Raw genomic sequence first — 24892 nt, 5'->3', positions numbered from 1 at the left:
TCAGGGAGCTCAGAAGGCCACCACAGACAGGAAAGTCTGCAGGATTCATTTGTTGAACTAAGCAGCCTCTTTATGTCATTGTGAATCTTCACAAGCCAAATTACGAGATTCAGGGACAAAACATTTGATTAAAAATTACTTGCATTATGTTTCCTCTGTTACATGTGTCTGTACTGCCTAAGAATCTGTGGAGATTTAAAATCATCAAAAATGTTCCCCATTTCAGCATTTATAGCAACTCTGCTAGCAAAGCACCAGAAGAGAGAGCAGGGAGCTTTAGATCCCTTGTATTACATAAAACAACCACCCAGAAGAATGCTGGGGAAGTCTGTGGAGGCCAGCTACATCCAGAGGGTTGGGTTTGCATTTCATTACTTTTTACATAAGAGCTACTCATGTCTGGAGAATTATTACCAAGGTTTCAGGGCTTCCTTGTCTCAGAGACTTTGAAATGAGTCAGTTAATGTTTGTAAAGTGCTTTGAAGATGAAAACCAACAGATAATTACAAAGAATTGCTTGAATGCTATAGCAAATTTCAGTTTCTTTTTCTCAATGCAGTATGTTGCTGTTAATTCATAAAACTGAATGGGTTCTCCCTTGCAATGACCACATTTGTCACAATGTTTTCATTTAATTTTGGCCTTTTTTTCTTAGGAGCAACTATGTAAATTAATGAATTTTCAACATTCTTTCGGTGGAAAAGAAAATATCCATTTCTACTTCACAAAAAAATCAAATCAGGAAAAGAACAGTAAGGCAACACATTCTATTTTGAAATGCTATTAGGCATTTTAAATGGTAAGATAAAGAAGAAAAATTAAAAAAAAAACAACACAAAATTCAGGTTAGCTCATTTCTCTCCCAGGTGAAGACTTATTAACTTGTGACATTTTCATACCTTAACCATTTAAAATGGACAGGCCATTTCTAGTGCAGCATGTTATCAAAGCATTGGAACTTTCTCCTAAATTGATTGTATAGACAAAGTACTTTCAGGACTAGGAAAAGAAAAAGGTGAAGTTTGGAGTTGGTGCTTACTTGCAAAATATACAAGTGGAATTTTGTTGCTCCCTGTATTGTTCAGGAACCCCTGTGAAATCACACAGCTTGGGAGTTATCACAGCCTATCAACACCGAGCGTAATCCTGGCACCAGAGCTAGAATGTGCCAAGAATGCCTATTTGTGGGCAGCCACTCTGCTCCCCAAAGAAGCAGGAATACCTGTTCTTTGATCTCTTGCAGTTTTCGGCTTTGCTCTCTGATATCATGAAGTAGCTGTAGTGCCTTATCATCTTCCTGAGACACCTCCATCCGTGCCTGCTCCAGGCTGCGCTTTAAGCTCTGCAGAAAGCAAAATGTTCAATACATAGGCTTTGGTTTCTCAAATGGTTGTATAATGAAGATCTTTAGTTACACAAATGCCTCCTTGACTGCAGTGAGGCATCAGAAAAATGGAGGCACCAATGATGGAACCCTAATGAAATTCATGTCCAGTGCTACTCCTATCTGAACAGAAGCAGCCCATTTTACAAATACTGTTTACTCAACTTAAATCTTAGTTCAAATCTCCACCTCTTCACATCAGGTTTAGAGACAAAAACCAAACACAGATCACAAAAGGCATCCATTATTGACAGCATTTATCTATATTTTATCCAGCACTATTAGATACAATCCTTCAACTTCATTTTACTTACATTTTTCTTGTTGCTGTTAAGTGAGTCAAATGCTTTAATCATTGTTAAATTTCTGTAAGGAACAGAAGAGCTGAGTCTGTATCGCACCACATGCCTTACCTCCAAATTTGGAGTCACCAGTGGAGTGATGCTCCTATTAACTGAGTGTTATTCATCAACAGGAAGATACAAACTGAATTTTCTTTCTTTGCCTAGTAGCATTCAGTATAAGAAAATCACTTGGCCCCATTTTAAGATGTCCTTCCCAAAAAACCAAGACATCAGAAATGGTTTTCAATTCTCTGGAACAGAATATTAGCTGCATTTTTATTCTTGGTACAAGAGAGGAAACATAATTGTGTATCTAACTGAAAATACAGTCTATCAACTAGAATGAAAATATCCTCTCTGGAATCTTGCCAATGACAATTGGGCAGACATTCCAGCTCTCATGAAAAATGATCTTTGAAGACATGGCTTTACAGCCTCATTTTTATATTCTACCTGAAAAATAGCACCTGTCCTAGATCTTCCCTGACACTGTGTTGGGGAACAGGACGGGTCTGAACTCAGGACACCACAGATGGAGGCAACACCACTGCTTCCTAATCCAATTTGTTCTTGAAGATTTATGTCTAGGCACCGATTAGGCCCCATCCTCTTCCAGCTAAGAAACCTTCAAGAAGCACAACCCAGGCATGTTCTAGCACAGCCAGTAAGACAAACATCACAAAGAGTTTCAGCAAGACTAGGACAGTAGTCATTCCTGCATGATCTAAGCACATGACCATGAAACAACATCTGAGTAAAACTACCAATCAAGCTTGTGCAAACACTTCAGGGCTCCATGTTCAACAGATATCCTCTCACACAGTATTTTCTCTCCATCAAGTACCCCACTGAAAGCATGATGGAAGAGAAAGACAAAGACCACCAGATTTCAGGCCTTCAGAGCTGAAAGGACTGGTGTAAGGGCTCACACTGCATTCTGTGATATAGGTGGCCAGGTCCTGCTCCAGGAGGGATCGCTGGGTCTCAGAGGCTTTCAGTTCCACCTCCTTTTGGCTAAGTACAGCCTCCACCTCTGACACTCTCCGATGCAACCGCGTCATTTCCTGCTCCATCTGCAATAAATATCAAGAGGTTATAAAGGGGGGCTTCAAAAGCTTTGTTTACTGAAACTTTCAGAGCTCTCTTTGTAAGGAATTTGTCTCCAAGAGACTTCTAGCTATGTTTCTCCAAATGGTGTTTAAATTCCGATACCATTGTCTCTGCTCCAGGAATGCACAGTTCTTCTTAAGGACAAAGTAGTAAGTCTAAGTCACCCCATTCATTCAAGCTGCTTGTTCATATTCAGTCATTCTTCGAACCCCAGTTAGCAAAGAAGACACAATCATTTTTCACCTGACTTGCAGAGATGGGTCACTTTAACCTTATCCCAAATCCATGCTGGACCAGAAGATGGTTTCCCCCCATCTCCTTGTCAGGAGCAAATGGTCAAATCCAGAACCGAGCAGGGAGACAAGTAATGGAACTCTCATAAAAGTCTCAAAACAAGCAGTAAGCGTTAAAAGACTCCACCAGGTTCCCTTTATTGGAGCACAGCAACTGTTACAAGACGTTCACCAAAAGCAGTGACGTAACAACAGTTATATAAGCAGGAGCTGATGAGTGAGGAAGAGCCCTCAGAACAGTACTGCTGTAATGTGTGTCTGATGAAGAGGCAGGGCCTGCAGGAAGAAGCAGTCGTCTGTGGCACGCTGAGAAAAGCACTGTTTAAAATCCAGAGCCGCTTCTTGTTAAGTTAAAAGTATCTACAGCAACAGCATGGCCTAAATTCATCTCCCTTTGTACTGGACAGGAAGCCACCTCTCTGAAGGAAAAGCACTTTGCCCACCACGAGTCTGGATGATCAGCAGCATCTGACAGATCCCTGGACATACAGTGGTTGCAGATTCCTGGAGCAATGGGTGTGGCCAATCGCATAAATAAATACCTTGTGACACTTGTCCTGGGCGTCTTGGAGCTCTTTGCTCTTGAGAAGAAGAGTCTTTTCCATGGAGCTGACCTTGGCTGGGGAATCCACACTTGAAAAAACAGATCTAAAAGAGCAAAGCCAAACAGCACATGAATATGGGCAAAAGGTACACAAATCTGATTTATGCAGCCTCTGTAAAGTCATTGGGCACATACTTATTCCAGGATAAAAGAAATGTGATTGTGCAGCAATCACAACCTAACAGCCATCATTGCAGATCAAACGTACCATAAAAGCTAATGACAGTACATCATTATTAAATAATCCATGTGTACTTCTAGTTACAATATTAATATTTTCCATCAGTCGCTATGTCAGAGTGCAAAACAATAAATCACAGCATCAGTTTTGCATGATTTGTAGGGATTTATAGGTGCAACAAAATCAGAGCATAAAGTCAATGTAAACATTTGGAAAGATAACAAATTTTCAGAGAGATGTTTTGTATTTGGTACTTTATTTTTAAACAGGTTTTTAAATTATCATCAAAGTATAAAAGCCCTACAAACTTCAACATGTCATAATCTGCACTACAGGAAGAAGAATTTAATATCCTTAGTTACATTCTGTGAATCAAAATTGAAACTTCCCTAACCCAATTCATATGATCCCTACAAACCCAATCAATATCAATATGATTAGTCACACTGCAGAACTTCAGAGTTCCACTTACAAGTAATTTTTTTTCCTGAGACACAACTGTACTGTTCAAACCAATTTGACTCCAGAAGCCAGGGGAAAATATTTACTTGTTCTTAAGCTTTCTGTCTAATTGACTCAGCATTTAAGAAGTTTACCATTCCTGTTAGTTTAAATTTATTTTAGAAAAGGATAGGAAGCCATCTGATGCTTAGGAGCATATTTTTAGTGCTTTGCAAAGTCTTAAATATGCAACCTGCAACCAAAAAATTAAGTACACATATCAAAACACAATTTTAAAAATCACATTCTCCCTCGCATAAAATGATTCAGACTAGAGACTCGAGCAGTTAATGATGGAAGCAGTGTTAACTGATAGATGAAAAAGCAGCAGTACAATGAAGGTGCTAATAAAAGATCACACAGGCTGCCCACACGTTGCTTTCTGCTTCTCCTGGCCACAGTTTGGTGTGCAGCCAGTTATCCCCACGGAGAGAAAGGAGCTTTGAGCAGCTCTCTGCATAGAGCCAGACACCCACACACAGCAGCACAGGCTCCTCTCAACACCAAGGAAAGTTTCATTCCATCACCACCATTTTCTGAGAAAAATCTACTGCTTAATCCAACTGGATGTGCAGCAGAGGCACAGACAGATATGCATGGATTTTTACAAAAAAACAGCAACATTTCTGCATCAGATTTTCAGCACCACCACCTTGAGCAGTGATTAGGAAAGACTGTTTTAATATCAGCAAACAAACACAGCAAAATCCACCAATGCTGCCTTGAAAGGTCAGATATTAATATATCTCTTCAGAAACCTGATATGGAAAAACTTGGAAGAAAGAATCCTGCATGTCAATGGTAGAGATATGATCAGGACTTACTAAAAAAAACTGTTTCAAATTAATGCTTTGATACAGCATTCCTTTAGCCCTGGTCCAATAAATCTAATCCATCAAATTACCATATTTAAAAATCAATTTATAAAGCATGTCTATACTCCTACAGAGAAAAAGCAACCATCTGAGAAAGATGCATATTAAATCCCATAACAGCTGGGTGTACAAACAAGGCTAAAAATGAATAGTTGAGAAAAGCAGTCTAAAAATACAAATTAAAGCTCACATTAACTAAAAAAGACACTAAAGAATCTGCTTTCAAATGTTAATCAAATATATGTAAATAGCTGCAAATATGTACTGAGACAAATCTGAAAATCTTCTTTTAATAAAAATTTAGATTTACAGGTCTAAACTGCATTGGCTAAAACTATCTTTTTCTTAAAATTATAGTTTCAACTTTAACCGTCACTTTTTTACTTCCATTCTTTTCAGGTCTGAGGCATTACCTAAGAAAACCCTAGCCAGCTCTCACAAAGCTGGTTTTATTTGTGTCTTCTATTCCATCTCCCCAAAGGAGCTAATTTTATTTATCATTTTTGCTTGTTGATTTTATTTGCTATTAAAAGAATCAGAGCCTAATATTACAGGCACCATTTTGCATTTCAAAAATTTCTCATGGTGAGCCAGATGAAAACATCCCCAGGCACTGCAAGGCAGGAAGGAAAATTAGGGATTCGGGGAAGGAAAGGAAGAGCTCTGCGAAAGGTAGGAAGTCCAGCAAGGTGGGATGGGATGGGACAGGGCACAGGGACTGCCCAAGCTTGAATTTCATGAGGTGACTGCAGAGGGAGCTGCTCCTCAGGGCTTGTGCTGGCTTTGTAAGAGGAGAGAAGGCTGCAAACACAACTACAATATTTCTTCCCCATCCCTTGTTCAAAGTGAGAAAGAAATTCCTTAAAAATATATGTGCTGGTGGCACGATGATTTTCCTGTCATGGAAACAGCACATCTTATCCCCAAGGGAAGCTGATCTCAGTTAGCACTGGACACACAGATTTTAGGAGAAATGCTCTCCCAGTAATTCTTTCCTGTGTACAAATTGTATTAGAACAACTTCCTGAATATCCATACAACCTTCAAAGTATCAGAAAGGGGCAGACAGAGGAAATCAAGAGAAATGGAATACTGGTTAATCTAATAAGCCTTGTCATGGCGATAGAAGCTCTCAACAGAGCATGACAAGGTGGAAAATACCCACATTTCTGGGGCACTTATATTCTTCCTCAGTCAGCATCATTGCAGAAATTAAATACATACAATCCAACATCAAAAGCCATGATGCAAAGCTATCATTCAGGCTGGGACCATCTCAGAGTATTTCATTTGATTAACTGCTACATCTGGATCAATTCTCTTAGCACAACAGAGCAGTTTCTGCTGTTTCCTCTCAAGTGTGAAAAAAATGATTAACAAAAGGTAACCAGCTCCATCAACAAAAAAATTGCAATAAAATATTAAAAAAAAAAAACAAATCCAACTCTAGAGTACCAAGCTCTCATAGCACTGGCTGTGCCAATTTACTTTTCAGAGCAGCAACGCCCGCATGATTAAAAGCCAAGTTAACTTAGAGCTGACTAGTGATTTCACAGCTAGATCAGCAGCAGCCTCAACCAGCAGAATGAGCAGAAATGGTGCTGCTTGTGTAAAAGCTCCTCCAGCCCTCAGTGGTTGAGATGAAGAAGAAAAAAGCATTGGCATGGGAAAAGCTCCAAGCTGATTCTTGGTATCCAACTTGTACCTCGTGCATCCCATCACATCTTGTAACTTCCTGTGTCCTTTTCTGCCACTGTCCTAAACCCCCAACTCACCTGTGCTGCTTCCTTCTCACAATGATTGGCACCATCTGTCCTAATCCTGGCCCCCACACAACATGCTGATAATCTCATCCCCCATTCCTCATGCTCTATTCTTTTTAGCATTATACTCATCTGTACCTTCCACCCCCTCGTAAATGCTTGCTCAGGCCTAAAAAAAACCAACCAAAAACAAACAGTGATACCATCAATCTGTGAATAGAGCTTGCTGAAGCAAAGCATATTTTTGGTATGCTCATCCTGTACTTCCTCTTTCATCTATCTTTGGTGAAAGAGCTTACCAGAACCCAACAAACTGTTGGAAGAAATCAGTAGAAATCCTTCTTTTTGGAGGAATGGCCCATTTTAACTCAGTATTTTATAATGACAGTCACGAATCCATACCAAATTTTTAAATTAAAAAAACCTCAACCCCAGTAACCCAAAGCAAACCAGAAAACAAAACCCCAGAAATCTTGAAAAAACACCATTTCTTAGGACCTTAGACAGAGAACATAGGCAGGCAAAACTTCGCATAATAAACTATTTTTTAATTAGGCACTTAATTTTTATTAGGTATTTTGATATATTTTATTTGGTATTTATTTTTTATTAGGCACTAATTTTATTAGGTATTTATTTTTATTGGGCAGTTTGGTATATTTGGTTAGCCCTGGATTTAGAACATATTTATCTTATGCTTCTGCTAGTCACCTGCAAAAGACAAGAACAATTTTCTTCCACCACTTGATGCATATTTTTGGCAGCTAAGGGTTTCTGTCACTTGTTCTAAGCACTGGAGATCAGCCATGGTTAGGGACAGGAAGCAAGGTGGGGCTGGCTTTTAATGGAATTAAACTCTTGGTTGCCTCTTTTCTTGTCACAGTCACACGCTTGCAGCCAAGCCAGCAGCCAGATTTGCAGTCAGACAGGCTTTTCTCCCCCACATCCAGAATTCAGAGGCCATGCTGAGAGGAGGAGTTAGCTGGTCCTTCTCTGCAGCCTCAGACCAGCCCTCCTAAGAGCAGATTGACTTAAACACTTTGCTAGTACAGGAACCCACAACTTAAGCAATGCCCTTGATTTCTCCTGATTGCTTCCTATGACACATTAGTGCCGTGCCTTTTGCATTTTTGTTAAATCTCACGTTTGTTAGAGGGACACAAATTCTTCTCAAATCTCATGGTATGGACCAGCAGACAGAGCAGTGTAATTCAATGGACCCTTCTAAACTACACACCAACCATGTAATTTCTGGCAACAGGTCTAAGTGACTCAGGCAAACCCTTCTAGCCCGAAGTCATTGGGAGAGTGGAAAAGAGAACTTCTATTATCCTTCTTCTGTCCTTCTCTTTTAGCTGCCTTTTCTCTGAAGTATTTGAAATACTCAGCTCAGCCATAGCTTCTTACTGTCCAGTGCAAAGGGCAAGAGCATAACCCTCACCTTCAGAGTCTGACAGCCCCAGATGAAAAGTGCTGAAAGTTTCAAGGACCTTGCCACTGGCACTCTGCAGTTGTCTGGCTTTACTGTAAGCAGCACTAGAGGGTTCGTGCTGCAGACAGGAAAATAGATCTGCATCACTTAGCAACCGTAAGGATAGACTTTCACAGGAAAAGATTTCTTTTTTAAATTCTGGACTAATAAACTTCATGACATAGGACCTTCCAGGGAAGGCATCCCAAGATTCACAACAGATTAGCCCCCTTCACACTTTACTGTTCTTCATCTAAGAATTTGATTTTCAAGGCAGTGGGGACAGAAACAGTTTCTATTTTCTCAAGTAAAACACACACAAGACAATGTTTTTTAAGTAAGAAGTTACCTTTATGACCCATTTGCAGTGGGATTGAGAATAAACTAATCACTGTATTATTTAAATACAGGTATTTTAAAGTGTCCATAAAAGCTTTGCCATACTTAAAGCACCTTCCTAGAACAAAATGCAAGTATTTACTGCTAAAAATATGTGCATTTATCGAGATCTACTCAAGAAAAAGAAAACATTAAGATCTACTCGTAGATCTTTCTGTTCCAGTTTAAGAAAAAACAGGCCACACCAAACAGAAATTTTATTTCAGTCAAAATTTCTGCAGAAGACATTAATCTTTATATTCATTTGTTATACCTCTTCTCACCTATTCCCAAAATTCAAATGTAACTTCCATATGCATTTTTGGTACCAGCTCCACAGAGAAAGCATCTCAGTCCATCTGCCACAGCGCTCTCATCCTCCAGCACAGTTACACCACTGTTCTGAGACTTTACCCCACGCTCCTCCTCGGTTCTAGTCCTGGGCCCAATTACATGCATGTTTTTACCACACATATATGGTCACTGTTGAGGCTTTTCTGGTTGTTACCTGAATGGTCACATAGACCTGATACACAGATTGCAGCTCTCCAGGCAGACAAGATAACAGCCTAAGTTATTTCACTCCTAAATTAAGACAGATTTTAATTCTGTGTATCTAGAGATCTAACATTCCATCCTGCTGACAATATTAGATCACTTCACCAAAAGAACACTTTCTGTGGTTTTATATCCTCTCCCTTCCTTCCTCTTTTGCCATAAAAGCAACTCTGCTGAGGAGGGGAAGGCAAATATTCCCTTTTTATTTCTGGTATAACCATCATATAACCTTGATTCACGGTGTGAGCAAGATCAAAGATGTCAACAGTATCACCAAATTTGGTGACAAGCTTACTGCAGAGCAACTATCACCAATATGACATAAAATGAAACTCAATTAAGACAGATTGACAGTGAAGTCCCTGAAGGGAGCAAAACAGCAGCAGGGAATGAGGGTTGACATGAAAACACAGTGCATTGAGTCACTAACCCAGCCAAAGCCACTGCATTCCTGAGAGGCCTCCTGCTCCTGAGCTAAGGACTTCCCAACTTAACACACTGCACTAATACTTTTCCAATAGCTCTGTCATCAGAAACCAACCACCCACCACATCAAATGGTTTATATCACACTACTTAGAATCTTCTTTTTCTCTGACTCCATTCTCTTGGAAATCATGTTTTCTTTCCATTGAAAACCATTTCTCGAGGTCTTTACATCCCTCCACACACATGGCCACTGCATATTTGATCTGAATCTCCAGTCTCTGAACACATACCCCAGCAATGTCCAGTCCTCCTATTTAACTTGACCCAGCAGCACAGAGCCAGCTGCCATGCAGCTCCTTCCCTTGCTCACTGACCCATCACTGCACATTCCCAGGTTAGTGGAGCTCCTTTTCTATGGATCACTGATTCAGCCTTACACATTCCCAGCACTTGATGCCCACTCTCTGACCCAATAAAATAACACCATCCCCTTTTTTCATCTCTGAGCTCCTCAGTATTCTCCTCCTTGCAGGGATCTGCAGTACCAGAAATGCAATCACCTACTGCTCCCTGCTAAACAGCAACAACTAATCCAAACTATTTGAACTACAATTTTAATAATAACTGGTTTAGAATTAATCTCTCCATCCCATTTCCTCTCCCCCTCATCCCAGAAATAATTAGAGAACAGTAGGACATGCACAAGACACACCAGCAACAGATAAAGCCCGAATCTGGCAGCTTCCCTAACAGCAGAGTACAGGTCAGTTAAAACAGCTTCCCCTCACACACACACACCATCCTCTCTGCAATAAACCTACCCATTTCTTCAGCAGTCCTATCCACCTGAGCAATAATTTCAACTTACTCTGATCTGAGTATCCCCAAAGCCTTGATGAATGAAAACCCCACAAACGGCAAATCTTCCCCTGAGAATCCTGCTGGGTTCAACTGGCGCGTAGAGGATAAAACCCGCGAATTCTTCTCTGGTTCATCAAAATTTGAGGTGTCATCATCAGACTTGAGAGTAGGAACGAAGGGGGGAGGAGCTGGTGGGAAAAAAGCAAGAAGAAAAGACAAAATTCAGCTACAGTTCACTCTGCAACAGTCCCACTCATTCAGTGCTTGCAATGGCACTGCAGCTCCTGCTTTTAATCTTGCTAACACAAGCAGACCGAGCTGCTGCTCTCAAAGCGTATTACAGCAACAAGATATTAACCCCTGAGCTGCCAACATGGCTACCACTCTGCAGGCACAGCATCTCCCACACTGATCAAACTGGGGTTTAGCTTAGGCATTAGAGATTCTGAGGTTTGGGGTTTTTTCAGGTTAAGATGTTGGGTTTTTAACACATAAATAATAAAATCAATGCACCAGGCTAGGAAAATCATTACTGTAATATAGCCAGAAGCCTGTCAATTCTGATTCAGCTTGAAAAGGAAAATGTCTCCAACCTGTCCAATTAGTGACACTACCTGAGAAAGAAGCCTGAGCCGATGCTAGTCAGCTAAGGGATACATCTTAGCCTTTAACACTAACAACAATCTTCCCAGCATGGGTTTCTAATCAACAGCAAACTGGTCTTTCTCCTGGAAGGTTCTAATAAACTATAGCTACTAAAAGCTCACTGGTCTTTAGGAAAAGAAGATTGATTTTATTTCTCTAAAAGAGCTTGCTTAAGATCTGGAACTCTTGCCGGGACACCACTGCAGTCTGGCTCTGATACAATCAGCTCTGAAGAGAGGTATAAATAGCAGGAATTACAATGTATTTCTTACTATAATTTCTAAATTGGTACCACTTAACTTGCTAAGCAGTTGTTTAATTCCAGATGATTTTCTCGTGCTTGCTTCAGTTTAATTAACCTAAGGAACAAAAGGACAAGTTCTTGGTGCTGTGCAGCACCCGAGCTACCTGCTGGCTTGGCTACGTGTGGGAAAGGAATGAATGCAGAAGCCCTGCTGTGCAATCCCTACCTCATTAAATCACATTTCCTGACATTTATTTATTTAATTTCATCACTCGGGTCCCCACTCACTGCAACTCTGAGATCAGCAAAGGGGAGACAGCTCCTCAGCCAGCAGCTAGAACAGCCCATTGTCACCAGCTGATGGAAGTGAAGTGTGCTAAAACCGTTACCATGGATCCAGTATGGATCTCCTGTAGCTGAAGGGCTGATGAGGATTGAAGGACTGGGAACAAACACTGGAAGCCCTGCAGTGCAGGCTCCCTGCTCCCGAGTCCCTGCATGCCGGCTTCAACCTGACCTGCCTGCGGCGTGACAGACGCTGCTGCCCGCGAGTGCCAGGGGCACAGCGAGTCAGTCACGGCTGGAGGCGCTGGCTCCCTCTAGGCTGCCAAAGCCTTCCACTGCCCGCCTTTAACTCTCCATTCCCTCGCTGGAACTACCCACCAGACCAGCATTAACAGACAAAATAAAGAAAGAAAGAAAGAAGCTGTCTCTGTCAACTGCCAAACCCCAGCTACACGCGCAGGCTGTGGTAGCAGCTCCCTGAAGAGCCATCCTGACGCTGCTCCCAAGCAGGGAGGTGAGAAGAAATTCCATGAAGCAGATGCTGCTCGTGTACAGTAGTTCCAAGTACATTAGTATGAGATAAATGGGGAAAACACACAAATTAAATAGGTCCTGTAGTAAGCACTTTCAGCCTACTGGAACTTACCAGCTCCAGAACATTTAAAATTTATGTCAGTATCGCACATTTATTAATTCATTCTATTTAATTGGTTATAATAAAAATATAATATAATGCTCATATTTTTGCAACATAATTTTGAAATACAGATTGGTGATTAGGAGATGTATTTCCTTTTAAAAAATCACTTAATGTCAGGATAATGTCCAGCTAGCCTTACATACATTCTTAATGATTAAAAACAGAAAAGTAATAGAAAACAATTTGTAAGCATATCATCTTTAATGCAAATACAAGCCCAAAGTTGTAGTTAATTCACAGCAGAGGAGAATCAGTTCAGGATTAGTACTTTTAGTTTCAGGACCTTCACTGAAAGAACTCTTTCTTTCACAGAAAGGGGTTGCTGTGGGATTTTTAACACTGTTTTTGAAGGTGGATACTGTCTATGAGGTAAAGCAATAGAGAAAATAGCAAACTCTTCACTTCATCTGCAAAAGGCCAGAACGTTTTCAAAGAGGTAGCAAAAACCAACTTAGCCGCCTTTTTAAAATTGTACAAGCACCCTGTTCTGTACTCCCCAGAGCCTGGCAGATAACTTCATCTCTGAAAGAGCCATCTAAAGCTTTACTTCCCACCAGAAATTAGCAAAGAAGATCTTAAGAGTCATCCTCAAGGCTTTGCAATTAAAAAGAAAGTTGCTCCTCTTACCAACAATAAGAATTGCTACTCAAACCACATGCATGAAAGAAAATACCATTTAACTATGCATGCACATAAAAAGATGAAAAAGCACTCAGTGGGGGAACAATGGATGCACAAAGATAAAACTGAATGTGAGACAGAGCAAACCTTTGGGGCTGGTGGGAAACTAGTTTAAAGTGCACAATGTTTTACACTACAGCTTCCTCTGATGTTTAATAAAATATGAGAGCAAAGAAGAGAAATTGTAAATACTAGATTAAAAAAGTGAAAAAATCCTTTGCCCTGTATTTTGCATTCACTAAAATCCATGACTAACAGTCCAAAATCTCTTCAACTCTACATTATAACTTTGTTATAATATTTGTATCAAGAAATAGTAGCACCTAAAGAGAAAACTGGGAAGTCATTTGACAAAAACACCTCTATAAGTAGTCAACAGTGGCTGAAAATGAGAAGCAGAACTTCTGAAGAAGTTTCAGCATGTTGGAGAAAAATAAAATTACTTAGGGGTAAGAGGGAATAACTTTTAAAAACCAAAAAGCTAGATCTACTCTGTCTGATGTTGCTAATTATCTGGTGGCTTCCTCATAGATTTTTATTCCTCAGACTAGTAAGTCCTTTATCTGATGTCCAAAATACCCACAGAATAAACAGAGTAGTCTTGTAAAACCAAGCTAAAACAGACAAGCAATTTTGTCCTCAAGTGTTGGTCACACCATGGCATAATGTCTAGTTAAGTTATTATTTCTTGCTTAAAATCAGAAAGCTGTCACACAACTATAGCATTTTCAGAACAAGATGAAGACTGGTGAATGCAAATACATTGATGTGCTTATCAGTTGTTCCTTTAAAGGGAAGGATCCTTCAGCAGAGGTCAAGATAAGCCTCTGAGAAGTCAATGTGAGCACCATGCCATCACATCTGACAAGGTGACAAATTTGCACTTTTCTCAGGCTCACCCAAAGGGGAGGCAAAAGTATTACTCAAAAAGACAGTAAACCCAGTGCTTCTACTCACACAAACTGGTTGGGTACAAAAAGAACTCCTTTTGTCTCCAACACGTTACAACAAACGTACATGTTCTGTTTACCATTTAAAGTATCTTGTAGAGAACTGCATGTTTTAAAAAAGCCAATTCCTTGCCTAGATACATCCCCACTTGTGGAAGGATGTAACCCTCTTCCATCTGTTCCAAAGAATGACTTTCAGAGGAAAAGGGGGTGTTGTAGGTTGCTAAGTTTAAGAGGAAAAAAAAAAAAAGAAAAAATGAAAAAGAGAAAGGAAAAATCAAAAAGCACCACACATACTCCAGTACTTTAATCAGTTTATCATTAAGATTAGATAAAGTGTCTCTTATGGGAAAAAAGCCTTTTTTTTTAAAACTCTGCTTCAGAGTGTGTATTTATGACTGATACAAAGAACATTGCCTTAACCAGGTCTTTCCATCCTTTCAAAATATTTTCATGCAAATTCACAAAAGAGACTGCATTTCCCCTGGGACAGTGAAAGACTCAACTGAAATAGGAAACTTAAAAGCAATACAGAATGTTTCTTAAGGATAAAAATGTGTCTCTTCTTGATCTACAAGGTGATCTATAAATGCTTTCTGAGGAAAAGCATCCACACAGCCTTTTTAAATAGGTTAGGCATTCATCTTCCTCAGGCTCTAACAGACCTATTTGAGAAAGTGTTATGAAAGAAAAACAGACAATCCCAGTGATAAAACTAAAGGAATTTTTTCCTAAGACCACTTATAAAAAAGGCACTGTGCTAGTTCTAACCTATCATTACAATATTATCTTAACACCTTTAGTGTTTTGTCAAGACAATGATCCAACACATACATTTCTATTAATAAAAGTGATTTCCAACCTGCAATGCAAGTGATCTCCACTTCAAGAAACAAGTCAACACAGTATTCTGAAGACAAGAATTTAAATGAAACACCACAGTGTTTTATTGTTAACATCCTGAATGACAACGTGGTGCTTATAAGGATAAGTGTCTTGGACTTAGGAATAATGAGATTTGGGTCCTGCCTCTTTAACAGCAGAAAATAGTTTAAAAATCAGTCATTAATACTTTTTCAAGATCTTCTGTTTGCATGAGACATTAACTCTTGTCTTTCCATAATGTAGTTTCCATGTGCAAGTCCAAATATGCCATTCTATTTTCAAGACCTCTTGGACTGTAGTTACAAAGCAATTCTTAAAATGAAAGGCTCTTTATGCTGTACACATATTGCTTAGGTAAGAATGCAAGTTTTCTGACCACCTCCCAGCTAGACTTCAGCAAGCAGATTTTTTATTCCAAATTAAAAAGCTGGTGCAGTTTATGGATGTAAAATCACAAAAGACAACAAAAAAAAAAACCCAATTTATACAGAATGAAGCCTTTTTGCTGGTAACTCGAGTATTTCATTCCCCCACTCTCTACCTCTGATTTTAGATACTTTTTAGGTACTCAAATTGTTCTGTCGTAAACTTCCTAGTGAAACACCTGATAATTTAGCTGAAACACAGACAGAAATACATTTAATTCAGGTAAATAAATTCAAAAATATTTTCATAAAATTCTCCAGTAAATGAACACAAACTTTTGAAAGTTTTGGTTTGTTTTATTTTTGGGGAGGAAATGCAGTGGTATCTGGTTTTGGGTGAGGCTTTTAAAATAAGTATTAGACGTTATTAAATAGCAGAAAAGAGACAGAGAGCAACAGAGAGCAGAATCTACAAGTGTGTTTCAGAACACTCCAACAAAGGGGAAAAATCACCTGTTGGGAAAAGTTCAGAGAAACCTGAGCCTAGGTTTAATGGTTTGATTCATTTTCTGTAACTTAAGAGCTGCTTCTGCAGATACATTGCGTGGACCCAGGGAAGTTGGGAGCTTTTTTAAGAGGCAATGGTCTTTTGGAAAGGGGTTTACTAAAAAGTCAAGTATTTCACAGGTTACCATAACAACAAAGTGTAACACTGAAAAACCCCTTAATGACACATTCTTAACCAAAAACGTTGTATTAAGAATGGCTATCCTGGAGCTCTCAGCATGATAATTAAATACCTGCAAGGCAAAGGTACCAATTTTTTCCCTACATTGCTCAGCCTGAAATAGAAATTACATCACTGCCCTTATAGGCTATAGGAAAGTCTGACTCTACTGACACAGATTTTGTCTAACAACTGTGGATCAGAGTCACTTCAGTTGGCAAAGGCTTTAGGATCACCCAGTCCCAACACTCCATAACCTTCGTCTTTGACCAGATTAACTTGGGGTAGTGAGATTCTTTAATGTAAATCTAAATCCCATCACCTCTTCCATCACCCATCTTCTCAAGCTGCCATTTCTCCAGTTAAATATCTCTATCAGCAGAAGTCAAGACTAGAAAGAAGCCTTTAGCTTTTAGATAGCCTAGGGCAAACCTGACCCAGGTTTTGAACAGAATGACAGCAAGACTGCTCAGAAAAACCAGCACAGGGAGAACCACTACTGAGAGCAAAGCAATAGGTGATACATTGACTCTGCTGCTTGAAGCACGGGGACTGCTGTGTTTTGTGCCAGTTACAGTGGGGATTTATCAAGTATGAGGCATAACAACAAAATGAGGGGTCAAAACTGCATGAAACCTCACAGCAGGTAGGTGTGGATATTACAGGGAATGATGCAATCAGCTGCCCAGCTGCAGACAGAAATGGGATTTTTTAAATCCCAAATGATTATTCCAACATTATAACCACACCAGGGCGGCCTAGTGGCTTGTCCATCAGCATCACCACTGTCACACGAATTGGCAAAATGCTCCATTAACTCCTGCAGCTGTGTGAATACTACACAGGCAATTGCCAAGGAAACATCAGAACATATGCTCACATGTCTTTCTTCTCTCTATATCTGAGGTAACATGATATAAATGCAACACAAAATTCAGGAACAGAAACTGGTGGCTTAGGCAGGGCTCTGGGGAGAGAAGGCAGAGAGCACTGGGAAATGTATGCTAAAGTGATGAAAAGGGCTGGAGGCTCAATGGCTCTCAAAGGGCAGACACAATGGAATTTAACAGAACAGCATCTCCACAAGTTCAAAATTAATGAATCAACAGAAAAGTGAGCAAACAGTCTGTAGAGCTGACAGCTGAAGTGCTGAGATAGTCATCAAAAGTAGAAGCACTGGCTTAGCAATTTATCATGGAAAATGGAGCAGCATCATTCCCTTACAGTATATTTGACAAAAAACATAAGGCAGACATGTTGCTTGCCCAGACAAACTTACAGTCCAAATAATTTAAAATACTCTCCAACACAATCAGATCCCAATAGAGATCACTGATGAACTGTAAAGTATTTGTTTTTGCCATGGAGCTGGTACCTCAGTACTTCTAAATACCAAATTCCATTGCTTACATAGTATTATAAGCAGTTTTCTGCATAGACAATTATCTGGTTCACTGGTTTTATTCTACTCCTGGTTGAGTGAACAGATTTTTGACCAAAAAAAAAAAAGCAGTAATACATTATCCCTACTGACTTTGATAAAAAGCTCCAATGGCCCCTATGGCCACAGACATTTCATCACCTACTGGAACTACAAAAAGTAACACAACCTTAAGTAAAGTTGGTTCACAAGTAACAAAAGGGAAAGCTGAGGACACAACAACAACAAGAAAAGATGAAGCCAAATTTAGCAAACTGAAGTGGGAAAGTCCTGAAAAAACATACTGATGCCTTTTAATCTGAAGGACATAGAAAGGACCATTTTGATTTTCCAGTCTAGTGCCTGCAGTAATATGGCAATTGCATCAGAAATTCATATGGAGTTTTATTAAACATCCTCTTACCTTACAATTTTTACCTGAGATGTTAACACAGCCTTTGCAAAAACCAAAATGAGCTGTTTTGTTAGAAACACCTGCTCCAGGAACCAGTCCTGTTTCATTATGAATAATTCAGCTCAAACACAATTAAATACTCATTGTACACATTTTCCCAGTACAAAAAAATCCAGAAATTTTTTATAAATATAATTTTATTCTACTTACAATTACGGATATTGTTCCAGTCAATTTTAGAAAAAAATGGATGGCAGCAGAGATCCTCATAACCCAGCCTTTCCTTCTGCCCACAGAGCAGGCTCTGGATCAGGTCAAGAAAGTCACTGCTAACTTTCACATCCTCTGGGAACTTCAGAAATCTCTGCATTAGAAAGAAATGGATTTCTGCTCAGTAGGAAAACAGGCTCAGAACAGGAAGACTAAGTTTCATTATTCTGAGATATGTCAGGTACAAAGGATGAATATTTATAGCACACAAATAAAAGCACGGTGCATTTTATCCAAATAGGCTTTTATATGCATTTACTGCAGGAAAGATAAGAACACAGGAACAACCATTCCCACCAAGGCAAATGGTATCCCAGGTCAGCATCTTATGCTGAGCAATGGCCAATGGCACACACAGATGGAAGAGTAAAAAAGACACTTCCCCAAAAAATTCTCACAAACTTTCAAAGGGTGGGTCATAGGATTTTTTGAATCAGGGATGATGACACCTGTTACAAAAAATAACTTGATTCCTATAATACCTATATAAATACAAGACTGGACATATATTCCAAATATTTTATGAACATGACAAGTAAGAGACATCCATAAACTTATGTAAAGCTGAGAAAAACAGCATTTAGTTACAACCTTTTTACTTGAGAACAGGAAAGGAGTTCTCTCTACCTGGAAGTTCATGATGTTATTGAAAGTTTTTGCTGATGTGCCTTCAGTGAAGGGAGACCTTCCATATATCATTTCATAGGCAATAACTCCAAGGGACCACCAGTCACACTCGGGGCCGTAGGAGGCTTTGCCATCCCCTCCCAGCCCTGTCAGCATCTCTGGTGCCATGTAGTCAGGTGTACCCACAGGGAGCTTGGCATTTACCTGGGAGCAAAGACAAACCAAGTGAAATTACAGCACTTTCTGTTCACTGGCAGCTTGGTAATAAAACAACGTTTTCTTTTTACCCCCATGTTTTTTTCTTTTTAATGCGACATAATTTTCAGTCACGAGAATTTTAAGAAAGTAATTTTAAGCAAAGCTGTTGAGCAAATAAGCAGTAGGTTAAGGAAACTGCTGATAAACAAACAAAGCAAGCTATTTGATATAAAGAGTCAAATTATCAGAGCTAATTGTTACTATAAAGTACAAACTGATAAAGTAGAAAAGTACAATCCCAAAAAGCACAGAAATACTAAACTGATGTTTGTTTTAAACAGCAAACATACTTTGCTTCAACTAGTATTAACAGGAACATAGCTGAAATTTCAAAAATGGTCAAGTTGAGACATAAATATTTCCTGCCCTCATTATATTCTCTGTCACCTTTACATTTTTACCTAGTGGTCATGATCAGCAAAGTACTAATACTTGAATTTCTGGTCTGCTTAGAAAACGTAATTCAGGAACCAATGCTGCAATCATTTTTGTACTGAGTAGCAAAAAGAATGAAACAAAGCAGCAGGCAGGCTAACACAAAAACCTATAAGTGACTGAAGAGACAGTGTGAAGAAAAAATTTTTTAAAAATTTAAATGCAATGCAGAGAAGCACTGAAAATGTAAGAGCAGGGAAAACAGGATATTAAGAATCACATTACAAAGAAAATGTTATGGAAAAATAAAAACTGTAAAACAAGACAAATATGGTACAGAACTTGATGTTCTCACTTGAATACATTTAAATTTTAAAAATTTTCACTGGAAGTTGTATGCAGTTACCAAAACTTTCAAGCAACTTATAAAAATCTCCACTGATTTAGATTTGATGCAGTACTTTCTGGTGAGTGAAGCCCAGAATATTTAAATGTGACTCATTTTGATCAAGAGCTCCCCAGTCTTCAAAGTTATGTCATCTTAGTTACAACAGGCACAATTTTTATTCCAACTATAAATCCATGTCCCCTTTAAACACAGAATTGAACAAGTGTGAGAACCTGTAGAAGTATGTTTTTGTATCATAGTGCAGCACCATGAGAAAGCAAACTTACCATTATCTCTCTTGTGTATTAATATTTTAATAAGCAAATATTAAAGAGCTGAGGGCTGCAAAAGATACTTGAGCTCATGCTTGAAAAGCCATTCACAAATGGAAAAATACAATTGTGAATAGATTCCATAGCGGACAAGAAAGGCAGAAGAGGCAAGAGCAAGGTGTAATGAAAGAACAGATACCAAGTTAGTTTTCCCTTTTCAATTGGGCTTTCCAAAGAGGCCACAAAGTTTAAATCCACATTGTTACCGTTTTGTTTACTGTCATTTTGGCTGCTGACCCAAAGTCCACCAGTTTGATGTGTCCTGTTCGGTCAATAAGAACATTTTCTGGTTTGATATCCCTGTAAGCCAGAAGAAAGCAATCAGAACCTTTCCAGACCATTCCCTACTGTCACATCCAGATAACAGGATATCCCTATTCACCTATACTCAACCACATGCATAAAGCCTTTCAAGTGGGAGTCTTCTTCCAAAAATTGCCCTGTTTCCAACTACATATGGAAGTATTACAGCTCCCCTTATTTCATGGAAGGCTAATAATTATTGGCAGCAGATGAAAAGAGAAGGTGATTTTGCACCTTGACTTCATTGTAACTGAGTTACAGTAAAGTATTTTGTAGTTTTCTTCCCAAACTCCATCACAACTTATTCTGCAAATCTTCCAAATTCAGCCAGTGACCTTGCACTAGAAAGCCACAGCCCATGCTCTAAGTGGAGCCACTACTAACTATTGGAATATAATATACTTCCTAACATTTCCACACCCTCAGAATGGAATAGTTTTTTTAAATACCAGTATGATTTGAAAATGCACACAGTAACAGTCTCCAAGCCCTGAGAGAAAATTCTGTGATATTTAAGTACTCCAACATCCTATACTGCCCTGTTCACCAATCAGCACACAACCATTTTTAACAATTACATTAATTTTCCATAGTATTTGGTGCCAAAAGCAGCAATCCATGGAAAATATTTAAAATTTTTATAGTGCAACATTACGGCTTCTTTTTACTGAGCCTCCAGAAAAATATATGTAACAATCTTTTCTTGATACTGGTCTGAACTTTACATCAAAGTTAATGCCCTGAGCTACAATTATAGTTGGGAGTCTGATTAATTTTCTAATTTCTTCCTCTGACACAGCATGTGAAATACTGAAAAGGGACAGAATATAGAAGCACCCAACGCAACATTTACGTACCGGTGGACATAACCCATCTGATGGACACTGTGAATGGCCAAAACCAACTCTGCAAGGTAAAACTGCACCATATTCTCATCCAGCTGGTCCTCATATCTGTTTAAGAGTGACAGCAAGTCCCCTCCAGGCTGATATTCCATAACCTACATACAATTTTAAAGGAACGGATATACAAGATACTCCATTCAACTCCCCAGTAAGACACTGGGCATATATCAAACAGTGCTATGTAGTGCAGGAAAAATTACAGAAAACAAGCACATTTCAACCATCACATTATTCTTTAATAAACCAACAACAATGGTGTTCAATAGAGGAGAAAATCAAAAACTAAGCATTACCAAGTAGAGATTTTTCTTGTCTTGAAATGCATACTGTAATTGTGGAATCCATGGACTGGTGCTCTGAGCTAATATGCTGCGTTCTTCCTCAAAAAATGACACCTACCAAAAAAGTGTTCAGTTACATCATGATGAGAGGGAGTGAGAATACATTAGAATCCCCTAGTTTTAGAAAAACTTGGCACACATCACAAGAAAATTACACAGAAATTATTAAGTGCTGTTTCCTGAGCAAGTGCCATGTGAGGGTAGTGCCATAGTTTGCTTTCTTGTCAATCTGTGCCCCAGAAAGGGTAATTTTAGTTGGGCTCCATTTCTCCTAGCCACAAACAATACTGAGGGATATTAGGAGCAACCTTACTGCACCAGGTATTGGGAACAACTGATGCAGATATTGTATAAATTCATGAGGTCTCATGGAGTATCTCTGTCCTACTTGTCATCTCATATCAGCAAAGATTAACTTCTGTTTCTCACCAAACTATGAGAACAACCTCCATTATCCCTTTTTTAAGTTTCCAAGTAACACATTTCTCAAGCTAGCAAGAGGCTCTCCATAAAAATCCAGTCACCACAGTTTGCCTTCACACCCACTCTTGACATTCTCCTTTGCTCTTTAAAATAAAAAAAAAAACCTTAATGAATAGATTGTCTGAAAATTCAAACCATCATCAACAAGATAAATACTGATTCAGTGTTTTCGTCATCTGTTTTTCTTTCCTTATAAATAGATGGGAAGCTCTTTACAACAAGGGCCATGTTTTGGTACCTGAGGATGGCACCTCACCCAACAGACCCATAGACTGTGACAATGACTTTTAAACACAGCAAGACTACACACAAATTTATAGCTTCACTCAAATGCAGGATGAGCTTTTTCAAGATCTATTTTAAACTCAGTTCTAATAATAGTGAGAGAAAGGAAGTGTTCAACAAATTGCAATTTATCCTCCTAGTCACATAACATAAAAATATACATACGTGCTCCTGCGCCAGCAAGGACTCCTTGCTCATCACCTTCATAGCATAGACATCACCAGTGACTTTCTCTCTCACTACTTTGACATCTGCAAAGTGACCACAGCCAACCACACTCTTTACTTCAAAGTCCTTCACACTGGGTTGCAGTTCCTTTAGTTCAGCAATAGCCTCTGCATCTATAAAAATAAAATACTTATTTTTACATTTGGCAACTGGCATTTTATAAAAAAGAGACAATATCGAAACTGGGGAATAAAATTAAAAAAGCTCCAGCAAACCCAAAAAAAAAATCCCAACCTTCATTTCCAGATTCTCAAGAAATGTTAAATCTTTCCAGAATATGCTTCTTAAAAATAACACCATACATCAGAACTAGAAAAAGACTGTATCAATGCAGAGTTAAGTCTGAAATATGGTACATACAAAAGGATCAGGAAATGCTAAGACAGTTCCCATAGCAACCATAATTCTGTCCCATTCATAACATCAGAGGCTGAGAACCTCTTTGGTTCTTAATTTCCTTCCAGCCATCCTTTATCAAAAGTATATTCTCTACACATGAAGGCTTTACCCAGCGAGGTCTAGTCCAAGGGCAGGGTTTTCTCCTCTGCCTGAGGGAGGCACCAGTCTATTGTCTAACAACCAGCCACAGACATTTATTGCAGATATTCAGCTCAAGTTTTCCACTGACTAGTTCCAGCCAGCATGCACTGTGATAATCAGTCACTCACAGGAGATTGCTCTAGAAATTCTTCAAACTAGCAGAAATTACTGTCTGCTAATAATACCTGCAAACCATTGGGTGGAACTATAACAGGGGGCACAACGTGTTACTTGAAATCAAATGTCTTTCTGCTACATCTTAATGGAAAAATTGATGGAAATTTTCTTTGCTCTTCCCAAAGAGGAATCTGGGCACATTAGCAATAAAATAATCACTCCTTTAGGATCTGTATTTCTGAAGCACAGAAATACTCTTTACAAGTTATATATGCAAAATTTGGGTAACACATGGAATCCAAAAGGTGAAAGAGCCAGGGATTACCAAGTTTCTCTCTCAAATCTTTTTTTCTCAGTCACTATCCTGCTCTCAACTTCTGACATCCTTCCATGGTGCACACTCAGAGCTTCGCTGTAGCCAGTACTCACTTTCCAAGAAAAGTGAGTACCTCTTGAAATATAAATACAGTACAGACTAAGAAGGAGGCACATTTGAGTCACAGCACTTCAAAAGCCACTTGCATTTGATCTTCTTGGACCTGAACAAATCCTTACCAATATTGCCAAGATCCCCTTTGCAAAGTTGAGTCTGCCAACAAAAAATCAGATGTTCAAAGTCCTGTGTTGCAATCAAAGCAACTAAAGCATTACTCTAACATCCAGATTCTTAAGAACCGTTTTGTAAAGTGACACCTGAAAATTAGTCTAAACAAACTTACACTTCTTGACAAAGTTGCCAACATGTTTAATTTTCATTAAAGCAGGGTTTCTGCATTCTTCAAAAAGAACAAATAATGAATCAAGGATGCCTTCCCGGGAGAGAGGAGACATCTGCTGTTGAGTCACAAAGAGTGGCTTCCCCTGGAAAAAAAAAGCAGCAACAGCAGATGGAGTCTCAGACAACAATGAAAAGCCTCAAATCAATAACAGATGTATAGAGCAGATAATATATATCCATTTTAAAATCACTACTTCAGAAATTAGGCAAATGATACAGAAGTGTGAGGTAAATATATCAACTCACTATGTCTATCTAGAATAGCTGTTACAGGTATTTTTCTTTTAGACAGATCAATCCTTTAACGTTTCAAGCAAATAAACTAGCAGCCTCAAGAAAGTTGTGATTCAAATTTTAACACTCTATATCCTCCTGATGACTCTGATCTGACTGGCCTTTTCCTTGAAACTGCATCATGCAGGTCTTTTCATGGTACAAACAATTTAAGAAATCAGCATCAACAGGAGCTCTGATGATGAAAAAGCAGTCCCTGGATAAATTCATCTTGAGACAAACCTACATCTCCTTCACTCATGTAAAAACTGAAAATTACAGGGCACAGAAAAGAATATTCCATCTTCATGTGGAAAAATC

The 24892-nt window shown here is 39.0% G+C and overlaps 1 protein-coding gene and 2 long non-coding RNA genes across 3 annotated transcripts in view; all 3 read right to left on the bottom strand.

The window, feature by feature from the left end:
- CIT (citron rho-interacting serine/threonine kinase) overlaps window positions 1-10973 on the bottom strand; it is a gene marked incomplete at its 5' end in the record, with an annotated part of 54295 nt that extends 43322 nt beyond the window's left edge. The window contains 4 exons of the mRNA XM_077787292.1: window positions 1223-1342; window positions 2658-2801; window positions 3674-3779; window positions 10759-10973. Of these exons, the coding sequence (XP_077643418.1) occupies window positions 1223-1342; window positions 2658-2801; window positions 3674-3779; window positions 10759-10973 (585 nt within the window). The remainder of the gene's footprint in view (window positions 1-1222; window positions 1343-2657; window positions 2802-3673; window positions 3780-10758) is intronic.
- An 8132-nt stretch (window positions 10974-19105) lies between these two features.
- Window positions 19106-21501, bottom strand: LOC116184185 (uncharacterized). Its single transcript, XR_004148934.2, has 3 exons — window positions 21479-21501; window positions 20525-20618; window positions 19106-19169 (listed from the first exon to the last, which is right to left on the bottom strand). It is a non-coding gene; the product is annotated as an uncharacterized LOC116184185 (long non-coding RNA).
- Window positions 21502-21876: 375 nt separating this feature from the next.
- On the bottom strand, window positions 21877-24347 carry LOC144247211 (uncharacterized). Its single transcript, XR_013340925.1, has 3 exons — window positions 24240-24347; window positions 22801-22976; window positions 21877-21921 (listed from the first exon to the last, which is right to left on the bottom strand). It is a non-coding gene; the product is annotated as an uncharacterized LOC144247211 (long non-coding RNA).
- Window positions 24348-24892: the final 545 nt, after the last annotated feature.

The sequence above is a fragment of the Lonchura striata genome, chromosome 18 (assembly GCF_046129695.1).
Source record: "Lonchura striata isolate bLonStr1 chromosome 18, bLonStr1.mat, whole genome shotgun sequence".
Lineage (NCBI taxonomy): Eukaryota > Metazoa > Chordata > Aves > Passeriformes > Estrildidae > Lonchura > Lonchura striata.
This window is presented reverse-complemented; position numbering and strand designations above follow the sequence as displayed.